At 37.9% G+C, this 12,502-nt stretch overlaps 1 protein-coding gene across 2 annotated transcripts in view; it reads left to right on the forward strand.

Annotated features, from left to right (window-relative positions):
• Positions 1 to 12,502, forward strand: part of LOC122795869 (leucine-zipper-like transcriptional regulator 1) — a 1,318,154-nt gene that overhangs the window by 316,824 nt on the left and 988,828 nt on the right. For both annotated transcript variants that reach the window (XM_044064282.1, XM_044064283.1), the window contains 2 exons: positions 7,607 to 7,753; positions 8,243 to 8,294. In XM_044064282.1, coding sequence (XP_043920217.1) covers positions 7,607 to 7,753; positions 8,243 to 8,294 — 199 coding nt within the window. The remainder of the gene's footprint in view (positions 1 to 7,606; positions 7,754 to 8,242; positions 8,295 to 12,502) is intronic.

A 12,502-nucleotide genomic window follows, 5' to 3' on the forward strand; every position in this document is an offset into this window, starting at 1 on the left:
ATTATAATTATCAGAGACTGAAGTTCTTTCTTGATGCTGGAGTCTTGAGAATTTGTCTTACTGGAACTCATTTCAGACTGATAAACTGACAGGAAAATTTCCAAAGTGATTTCTGACAGGAATATTGTTAAGATTTCCTTTCTTTTTTAGATATAGTTCAAGAACTATATAAAACAAACATATTTAGAAAGAAAATTACTTCAAAAATTAATTTTTTAAGTAATTAATTCCTGTCAGTGTAATGAAATTGGTGGAGCTGAAGAAATCTGCTGCTATCCTGTGTTCATCCTTGGCCACACATCCCTCTACCATTATTTTCTGAGTTCAGTCCTCAATGATTTGCCAGAAAAACACAGTTTTATGAGAAAGAAACCGAAAGTATGAGGCAAAAATCTGGATAATTGCATGGTATGAACTCCCACCACACACACACACACACACACACACACACACACACACACACACACACACACACACTCTCACACTCTCTCACACACACACACACACACACACACACACACACACACACACACACACACACACACACACACACACACAAGCAGTCACACTGCTACCTCCCTCTTACTCTGTCAACACAGTCAGTAACATTCTCACAGGGCTGTTACACCCCAAATCACCAAACAATGTCTCATCAGGACAAACTCTACATTAACATTTTCCTTAGACAACCTACACATGTACGGAAACTAAGTATTTTTAAGCAATGGCTTATGCTGCATGAATGCTTCTGCTGTCAAGAAAAACGTCTACATTAGCATTTCCTTGGATATCAAATGCTAGTCTCTCCTCAAAAAATTAAGTAAAACTAAAATGCATTACATTTTTTCCCCAAGACTAAGCTTGTATCTCTAATGAGTATGTCTTCTTTTGAGGAGAAAGCTTTATCAAATCACACACACACACACTCTCTGCAGAACAGGCAGAAAGCAAGAGAGACAAAGGTAATTTGTAGACATACATGCCAGGAACTGCAGATGCATGATACAGACAGAATCTTCATCTTTGAGTCTCAACACATATTTATTCAATCCCACATTTCAGCTTGAGAACCACAGCCTTCATCCTGGACACAACACTTCCCTTCAGCCCTTACTGTTTAACTCTTGTTCTGTCCGGACCCAATACATGCTGCTCACAGAGAGACAGCCTTCTATTATAAAACAACATAATAAACACAGTCTGTGTTCATGGAAGGTCAGTGGGCTATGCATCCAGCAATGGTTTGTATTCAATACTGGGGTGAGGCTTTTTAATAACAAAAATCCTTCCTAACAAAATATTGGTTTATAAAATATACAAACACACCACTGTTTGATGCATATTAACCAGGGTGCTTTAGTTGGGTAGAACAGAAATTTCAGAACTACTCTTAAAAAAAAAAAACTACTAATAAGCCCTGGATACTCAGCCACACTGACAGATTAATCTGAACAAATCTGTCTGCTTTTGTCAGTGGAAACTACCAAACTTTAAGGGATGGTTGCACTTCTGAGCAGCTAGTCTAGTGCTGAATTCAGGGGTCTGGTTTACTGCAGAACAGGACAGTCACACAATAGTAAGCTGGCAGATAAGATTCTACCTCGGGTAAAAGTTTGTCACTGCTGTTCATTAGCACAAGAACTGGGCACTGCTTGCTTCTTTCCACAGTGTGAAAGCACATGCAAAAAAGTCATGTACAAGCCCCACTGTTGTTAAGCACAATAAGTATTAATTCTGCTCTTGCCTTCATCAGTACCCACCAATATCGAAACCCTGAGTTTATTGATCATGTCCATGTTCCATCTCAACATCCTGTCTATAGGTTTCAGTTTCCTAACCTTATGGTCATACCAGCACCAGGATATAGGCAAACAATGACAATGCCATATTGGCATCCTTTTCTAGTAGAATGAACATAAAATAAAAACTCCAGACATCCAGTTCTCCCAGTTATGAACTCAAACCTTCCCGGAGACTGCCAATGCCACAGCCAGGTCCCTATTACCTGAAACGTCTGCATCTGTCACACTTTGACGTATTTTTATTAGTGGACAGTGAAGATGCCCAATGTGTTCAACTTTAATGATTTTATTCTTAATTGCTGTGGGTAATTGCTGTGGGTATACTGCAGTGATGGTGCTGCGGTAGAGTTGTCGCCTCACAGTTAAACGTTGCCGGTTTGATTCTCAGTTAGAGTGTCTTCTGTGTGGCGACATGCATGAATGGGCGTTCCTTCATTGAAGGTTGTGCATTAGGCCTGGCAAGCCAGCACATAAAAATCTACTGCCAATCATTAGTGGACCGGAGTTCTGCTGTGGCGACCCCTAACCGGGAAAAGCCGAAAGACTTTTTTATTCTTAATTGCTGTGGGTGCATGAATTATAATGGCTAAAACTAGCTTAACTAAAGGTGCACCTATCCCAGAACCTTGATCAGTACTGACACTAAGGGGTTGATTAAATAAAAGCCCTTCTCAAAGGAATATCCTTCAATAGTACTCCACCTAAAACCTAAGCACAAGTAATCTTCTTCTTCTTTTCCCGGTCAGGGGTTGCCACAGCAGATCACTGTCCACTCATGACTGGCAGTGTAGTTTTATGGTGTTGAGTTGCCAGCCTGTTGCCCAACCTTCCACAGAAGACACACACACGCAGGCATGCCTATGGCCAATTTAGTGTGTCTAATCCACCTACAGCATGTCTTTGGGAGGAAACCAGAGCACCCAGGGGAAACCCACATGACCACAGGGAGGACATGCAGACTCCACACAGAAGGCACCCCAGCCGAGGATCGAACTGGAGAACCTCTTGCTGTGAGGTGGCAATGCTAACCACTGCACCACTGTGGCTGACCTAAAACCTAAGCCCAAGTAATAAAAACCTATTAAAAGTTACTAAATTAAATATCAGCTTGTGACAATCCTTATATTCAAACCAAGTATCTAAGATATAGAATGAAATACAACATCCCCCAAAACAGACAAGACAAAATGACACACTTCAAATCTCACCTAGAACAATTCCTGACAGAGACATGGCTATGCCAATGTCCCAGTGTAATTTACTAATCTGTAACATTATAATATTCAAATGCTCTCTCTCTCAAATATCCACTGTATAACACTTATTTCTCCTCGTATCAGGAATAATCTCAAGATATACTATACTGTTTCTCCTATCAATCCTTTGTTGCTCTGCCTCTCTCTGTAGCACTTTCCTTAAACACTTGTCAGACTGCAGCTTTTCTTTATTACTACCACCAGCTATTCTATGCAATAATATGTACAGGAAAACATGATACAGTGCCTCTACTGAATGAAACAAGAAAAGTGAATGCCATCATATGACTAATTACTGGTAAATATAATGAAACCATATGTGTGTGCGTGTGTGTGTGTGTGTGTGTGTGTATGTGTGTGTGTGTGTTTGTGCACACATGACTATGGGGGCATGAATGCTCAAACTGAATTGCTCATATTCAGTGCTGTATTCTATCAAAAACTCGATGGGAATGTACTTTGTCTTCAGACTAGTCTGAATGGAAAAGTAAATATAGTTCTGGTATTTGTTTTAATGCTAAGTTTTCATGTAACTTCTGTTCACATAATATGTAACAGCTGAATGAATATGTCTGTCTGTCTGGGTATTTGTAGCAAGGGAGTTAGGTGTGCTGTTCCATACACCCCCTCTGCCTCTGATACCTCATTTGCCCCATCATAGATATCCATTTCTGTCATCTCTCCTCCTATCTCCTGTATTTGATGTCTATTTTAATCTATCCCTTCTATTTCTTGACCCTAAGTAATATAACTGCTTTAAAGTAATGCAACCACTGTATAACAAATGACATGTTACTCTAATTGTACAAAAATACAAACTGGATCTTTTGACTGATTGAGCTGTTTTGTATATATGAAGGATGTTCAAACAATGTAATGTCTGTAATGTCACATAAGTATGTAATATAATGTCTGCAATGTCGCATAAGGATGTAATACAATGTCTGCAATGTCACGTAAGTATGTAATGTACAATTGTCAATGATTTATATTCATATTTTTGTATAGTGGCTGTGGAGCTTTTCTCCCCAGGCCTCTGCAGAAACTGGGCTACTATGCCCCAGCTGGACTTTCCCAGTACAAAAATGTTAAGTAAATAAACAAGTACCGTCTCTGACAGCATTCTCCATGGTTCTTTACTTGGTTCACTGCTATTTAACATATTTCATAAATAGCAGCCATAAGTGTTTAAACATACTGTTGTAGTGTAGAATGTAGACAAGTCCACTCTCATTTGCTATGCTAGTAGTATAACAAAAACTCCAAAAAATTTCCCAAGAATCCTTCTCCTTAATTAAATATTAACTATCTAATGCAAACCTATCCCTACACCCAAAGAGAAGCAAGCTAATGCTTTTCACATCAAAGCAGCTGTCCAACAAAAAAAAATACAAATTTATAATCGTATCAACCAGTAATATCACAATTGAAATAATATCTCATACAAAGTTAGTAAGGATTACTACATATGACAATCTAAAATGTGGCTGGTATACACAGCAATCCATCAAAAAGACCTGTCAAAAGCTTGCTTTCCTTTACAAGGCAAAACTTTACCTTCCAAATGCTGCCAGGAAATCTACTGCATTATCATATCTTCTCTCATCACTCCTTTATGCATCATCAATTACTCTAAACATACAGGCCACTCAGAAACTAAACCTAGAGGCATGCTACAACAAAACAGAAAAAAATCTGCAGCAAACTACAGTAAACAGAACCCTCCACAGTCTCTAAAACAATTAAATGAGCTTGAATTACCACAATGCCTCACACACTCTCAACTGCATAGAGCTCACAATCTTTATGTCAAACAGTCCCCTAAAACCGTATATATATATATCTATGTATATATATATATATATATATATATATATATATATATATATATATGGTTTACTATCAATAAGTCGAAAGTTAAAATAAAATGTGTACATATTAGCGAAGTGTTTTGCCGAACGTACACATTTCCGTATGTACCTAATGTCGAAAACAGCTAATTGTCGAAAATGTCGCTTGCAACATTTTCGACAATCAACAGCACTCCCACCCTTCCCTTAACTCCCTACCTAACTAGCCTGAACTCACATTTATGCAGGGCGGCAAGCCCCCTATGGGGGGCTGCACCCCCCAACCCTCCCAACTTAATATTCCAACTCCGAGATCGCACTACAATGAGGAAAGGGATGTATTTCCCTAACCGCACTGTACCGCAATCCTTTTACATGAGCAAACATTATAATTGCGAATGCACAGTCCATTCACAATAATAACATTCACCCACATAACCTGCCGAACTATGAAGTATTCGAACATATGGCGTTCGAATACTTCATAGCCGTGCAATTGCACGGCGGCATTTTGATAGTAAACCTATATATATATATATATATATATATATATATATATATATATATATATATATATATATATATACATACACATGCACACACACCTCTAAAACACTTAAAAACACACGTACACACCTACCTCTCACTTGTACGCTCGTCCCAAGTCCAAATGGCTTCTGGAATTCAAATTCTGTGCGCAAATATGGAAAATGAAGATGTAAACCATCGGTCGCATGTATGGAGAATACGAAAACAGGTCGTAAGCACCTGCTCCGTTTGAATGACTGGACGCAAAGGGCATTCTTAAAGAAGAAATTTTTTTTTTTTTAATTAAAAGTAAATTAATCTCCTGGCCAGCTGATTCCAGGGGGGTGCAAGTGCACCCCCTTGCACCTGACTGTGGGCACCCTTGTTCTGAATTGCTCTGACATATTGTTAACCCTAATTTGTACCCACCATTGCTGTCATTTTAATACTCTTACTTTTTTGCATTCCATTATGTCACCATTTGTATATTATCCAGACAACAAGACTTCTCACCTTTTTACCATTGAGTTTTGTGTGTCTCTGACACATCTCCACACAGGATGTGACCAATCTTCTTGCAAAATATTCTGAATCCCACAGAGTGCCTTAGTCAGCATTTCATTTCATATTCACTCCAAGGTCATCAATCATTTAACCTATATGTGTCATCCTCGTCTACAAAGTGCAATAACTTTGGAGAGTCTATTACCAGAGCCCCATATCTTCTGAAAATATTCCTTCATTCCTGTCCAGAAAAACCTTAGCCAATCACATGTCCAAACCATGTATGCCCATGTACCTACCACAACCAAACAGTTTACATAGGGAAGGCTCACAAGGAAACAAGCATGACAGTCTTTAGAGTAATAAAAATTAAACATATAGATATTTCCACTGATAAGTGGACTCCAGCATTTGTTCTTTATCTTTTTCATGTAGAACTCTTTCCAACTTCCCCTCCACATAATCCAAAATTGTGAGGGTCAAAAACTTTTTAAAGTACATTAACCTTAACAGAAGGGCCAGACAGTCAGCTTCACCTAGAAAATAATTTGAAAGACAAACTGCCATTTCATTTGTGGTGGTTTAGCTCCACTTTTCATTCAATATTATATGACAACTCTGTGGTAACCATTTGAAATATTCTGACCTGCTATAGCGAGTCTCATAAAATGGAGACTGAATGGCTAAAAAAAAAAACAGACTCACATGTATTAAGTCTGAGATGGATCATTTTTCAGAATATTCCCTTTTTCCAAGGTATAGCAATCTGAGTCAGTGTATATATAAGTTCAGGGGTGTAGGGGCTTGTCCTCCCTATTGGGAGGTACAGAGGGTGGCTTGCCCCTTACAAAAAAAAAAAAAAGAAGTTTAAAGGAGAAGAACAATGTTCGAGATTCACTCTTCTCCTGCATTTTCAATCATTTTTTGGCATGTCAGCACTCAGCATTTCAAGCACCGACATTTCAATAGGAAGCCCAGATCTGTAAATATTTATACAACTTGGTTGGTTGGTGGACACTGCTGGAAAACTGCCTCCACTTACACCTATGCCATGACTATATTGACCTTGTATACAATTACGTGTTACTGTGGCCTCGTTTCCCTACCTGCTTTCATTACTTGCCATTATGCAGTTATGTGCATATATTCTCTGTGGCATACTTCTGCTTGCTGTGCCAAATTACAACATAGCACTTTAAATAGCTACTAGACTGCAAATGGCCACTTCCTGCTCATCTACATGCAGATTAATATGCAGCTTGCCCATAAATCCCATCCCATTTCTGTTTGTGTATGATCCAGAGAAAATAATCCATAATCTTGTGCAACATGCAAATTAATATATATTTCACTTATCGCAGAATGGGTCAATGTAAAAAGATAAAAGAAAGTGAGAAATAAATCAAAACCGAACCATTTGACTAGCTTTTTGGTTCACAGAGAACATAGATTTTTTTTAATATTATTTTTCATGTACAAACAGCACAAATCATAACTGGCATGGCATATTGACTTTGGGAAGGGGTATAACGTCTAGACCAGAATAGCTGGGTTTTCACATATATGGAACATGCTTTCTATAAATGTATGGTCTATATTGCCAAATAAAGACTTTGCAGCAAATCAGCATAATTATCAAAGGTATATCTTTCCTTTGCTTTCCCAGGATCTCTAACATGGCAGAAGCTGACAAGTAGTGGGGTAGCACCTCGGACTTTAAAACATGGTGCAGCAGTGGTTGAGGAAAATATTTACATTTTTGGAGGCATTCGAAATGGCACAGTTGTTGATGACCTCCTAATGTTTAACACAGGTTAGTGATACCCTCTTCCTTGAACAGGGGATCATAACTGCAAAGACAGAAGATGCAATGACAAAAATGTTAATTATCAATTATGGCATGTCAGTAATTTGTCAATGAATTTCTCCCGCAGTGAAGTTTTGAAATTGCATTTAATAATGATACAAAGCATCAAAGACAAGATTTTCCTGTATTTTAGAAATGGATTATCACAGGATATTAATGATCTATCATGGTGTTTCCATTGTTTTTTATTAATACGTATGATATAGTATATATATATATATATATATATATATATATATATATATATATATATATATAATCTTAAGCAGCAGAAGAAAGACAATATCCAAGAGAATATTGCTCAACATTTATTTAAATACATAAAAGTTATGTTAGTTCATGTACTGAGTAGTTCTTTTGCATCCAAATTAGTGGCAGTTGACAGGTGCATTCAGTGTTTTGCTTTTAAAGACTATAATGTATTTTCTGTTGCAGTGTCTCTCACTTGGACACCAATTAAAACCAAAGGCTCAGTACCAGCTGCCAGGTTAGTACTGTGGAATTTCTGGCAAAGAAACTAAATATGCTTTGATTCCACTTGCAGTCTTTTTGTAATGATTTAAGTTGACTTTATTTATAAAACTGCCTAGATCTGATCAAGTATTTTACTCAATAATATATTTAAAAAGAGAATGAATGAAGGAATGAAGGAATGAATGAATGAAACAACAATAGCACAACAGTAATAATCACTCTCTAGATATATATATATATATATATATATATATATATATATATATATATATATATATATATATAGATATATATAAATGTATATATATATATATATATATATATATATATATATATATATATATATATATATATATATATATATATATATATATGGGTTCCATTCAATCCAGGGCTGGTGTTAGCATTTTGGAGGCCCCCCCAGCAAATGTCATGGGGGTCTCCTGGGCACTTCCAGTTTAAGTATCACGCTGTCACTGTCACCCCTCTTGAGCAACTTTTAGTTTATGTTGCAAAGTTTTAGGAGTAGTACATACAGACTTACCTGTAGCTACAGTGCTTTTTACATTACACCAGGCCTGTATACCTCACTATGTTGGCCCACAAAGGGACATTCAGTTACTAGCATTCAGTTGCGACAATGATACATTACAACAACTTTATGTACAGGGTTGGACTTAGGTGAAATGCCATCCTAGGCTCTGCCTACTATTTCACCCCTCACACATACATACACACACAATCTCACACATCCTCCAGTGCTCCCCTCTCTTTTCCACATCTTGGGATCCCCACACCACGCACATTACTTTTTTCCTTCCTTTTCTCACATTTTGACCTACCCTTCAGTTTTTTCAAGCAGTCATGACTTTCTATATGGTGTATTTTATTTATTTTTCTTTCTACACAACCTATTTATCCATTGATGGCTTGAACAAAAATTATGACTAAGGAAAGACATTCAGTGTTGCTGTTTAGCTTTAGCTTTCCTTGCATCTGTTCAACACACTTTTCCTGCCCGATACAACACAATAACAACCACTTAGGAAATAACCCAATTAAGCTTGGATCCCTAGAAGCCATACGATTATAGATGCACTGGTATGAATTTTAAAGCATTTCACAGCCTTTCAATCCAGTGGTGGCCAGAAGAGAAATTATGTGTAAAAAAGGAATTTCAGTCCTTTTTTTTTCTTTAAGGAAGACATAAGTTGTGCCCAAAGCTTAATGTTCACAGCTGACAAAAGGGTAACTCACAATAAACCAACAAGACAATTGTTGTGAGGATACATAAATCCTATCTGGGAATACTGGCCTGCCTTCTTAACCCCCCCCCACTAAAAAACAGACAGCCACTGCCTGTGCGTCCCTCTCATGTTAAACTGGGATGAAAGCAGAGGTGCAAATGGCCACAGTTATGTATTTCACATTACTGCTGTCATACATATATTTTGCATTCTTTCTCACTCCTCACTCCTACCCTGAAAAAGTAGCCATCTGTATACATGCTTGATGTCTTACTGTCAGGAAAGTGAAAAAATAATGATTACAGAAATGTATTCTACATTGTTTCTCCTAGACAGTTTATTGCCCCAACACAAGCTATAGTAATCTTCTTCATAGACCTCTGATGAGAAAAGTAAAAGAAACAATGACCACACTGTCCCCAGCCCAAACACAAGATAAAATGACCTCCTGTGCACACCTGTAAGGTTTGACTGTGATGAAAGTTAAATAAGTAATGGTTATACAATCCCCAGCCTCCAGCCCTACAATACCCCCAACAAAACCTACAGCAACCTTCAGTACACGCACATATCTGAGTAGGCCTGGTTTTACAATAGCTGTGTTTGAGGGCAGAGACCACCTCTAAGACCATGTCAAAATCCATTATACAATCTGGGGAATGGGAGCCACTAGACTCCTAAAAGATCTAAGTGTCTGAATTTTCTGTGAAATAGTTTATGCCTTACTTTTGAAATATATTTACTTGTTAACTGCATTTTTTTATTGCTACTCAGAAGAGTAATGCACGTATGTGTCCCAGTATTATTGTGCATGTGCACAAAAAAAAAATGTGTGATACTTTTTACACACACACACACACACACACACACACACACACACACACACACACACACACACACACACACACACACACACACACACACACACACACACACACACACACTCTCTCTCTCTCTGCAAGTTCATCATCGGGGAAAAGTGAGGAATTCCATTTTTGCCTATTGCATGTTTCTGAGGTACTGGGGTTAACCAGAGCACGTGGCTAGACACACAGAAAGAAAGGACATGGATACTCCACATAGCCAAGAACTCAACCAGTGCAAAGCACTGTGAGATGGAAATGCTACCCCCTGTGCCACAGTGACAATGAACAGTTGTTTTTATACATCCTCTTCCTGCCAAACCACCAAAGATAGCCACCTATTGTGTGTAATGTCTATGTGATGATAAGTGAAAAGAACATATTATCAGCTTGTTACTTTTAAATACATTGCAACCACTGCCCCCTCACAGACATACAAGCATAATGTCAGTGCTGATAATGTTTGTGCTAGAAAGTTAATTCAGTTATATACAGCTTGTTACTCTTACACTGCAACATACACACACACACGCACACACACACACGCACACACACACACACACACACACACACACACACACACACACACACACACACACACACGCTCGCACGAGCATAAGCAATAGCAATACTAGTCTTGCACTTGTTTCAGCAAGTAGCAGTACATTGTGCAACACTAGTACTGCCACACAAGATCAGTTGTCAAAAAGCCACAGGGATAAGTCACTTTTATTTACCTTATTGAGGAGTAATGCATACCTGTCACTGTCCCTGATTTTAACATATAATTTTGCTCTCTCCCTCATAAAAAGTTTGATTGCTGGTAAATCATTCAAGATTACCGACCATCAATAAACCTAGACATCAGAGTTTCATACTTCTTGTTGTCCAGAAATGCATGCTGATGCAAAATGTGTTATTCTGTTAAATTTTTAAGTCAATTAGAGTAATATTTAAAATGGGTTCCTGATTTTGAGCCTTTAGTCTGTTATTGTTGTCTTTCCCCATAATTCTTGAGCAAAGAAGTTGAGAGTTATAGTGACTGGTGTTCTACCAGTATTTACAAAACTCCCTGAAAGAGAAAACCATCCCTGAAGACTGGAAGCATCAGCTCTTCAAAAAAATCCAAAGTATACACTGAAATCAGTCTCTCTGGGCTGCTGATCTCTAGTGCTTACCTTGCTCATGTTAATTCACTGATTATTGGATTTATAATAACAGGGTCATATCTGAACTCTGTTTTGGTTGAAGAACATAATCATTAAATGCATGCATGCTTTTTTTCTCCCCATTTTTCTCCCAATTAGAATTAGCTTTTGTGGGCCCCACACACAGTCAAGGATGATTAAAGGGCCCCCCTGTGGCCATGGGTATTGCAGGTGCATAAAGTTTGGTATGATGTTAGTTTTAGTGGAGAGCATGTCCATCATCAGGATTTAACTAACCAAAGGGCACTGTGTCCATGGTAAAATATTTAATAAAACTGCGAAGCCTGTTACTTGACAAAACACTTACAATAACCAGGGATATCTTTGAATTTTAAATATAAGTAACAGTTATGATTACCTTCCTGGTTTAGTAAGTAGAAAACATTGCTGTACTAGCTTTTCTTTGTTTGAGAAACATGTTACAAAATATCAAAATAATATAACTTGCTGTGGTTGGGGCCCCCCAGTACAAGGGGTCCCTGAGCGACAGCATGGTTTGCGGGTACCTAAAGTGGGCTATAATTCAACCTATTAGCAAGTGTAAGTGGGCTATAATTCAACCCATTGGCAAGTTGACTTGTCGAACTGCAAAAAAGCTGGAACAGCTGATCAAGCATACTGGCTTTTCTGCTGTGCAAGACTGTGGCACAGAGAGGATTGTGGAATCTACCCTTTTTCAGACTGGGTTGCAATCTTGGAGTTGGCATATATAATTAGCAGGGGGTGTGAGGGACTCTTTTTTATACAAATCTGTCTGATTTGATCAATTACCTGTTCAAATCTTTGTGATTCAAACAGTTTTGAGTGTAAGACAGGCAGTCGATATCTGTATAGTTTGGCCATCATTCATACACACATATATGTAGTATATGCCAATTTTTTAATCCAAATAGTTATTTACAA

Source organism: Protopterus annectens, chromosome 2.part2 (assembly GCF_019279795.1).
Source record: "Protopterus annectens isolate FY-2018-M chromosome 2.part2, PAN1.0, whole genome shotgun sequence".
NCBI classification, from domain to species: Eukaryota; Metazoa; Chordata; order Ceratodontiformes; family Protopteridae; genus Protopterus; species Protopterus annectens.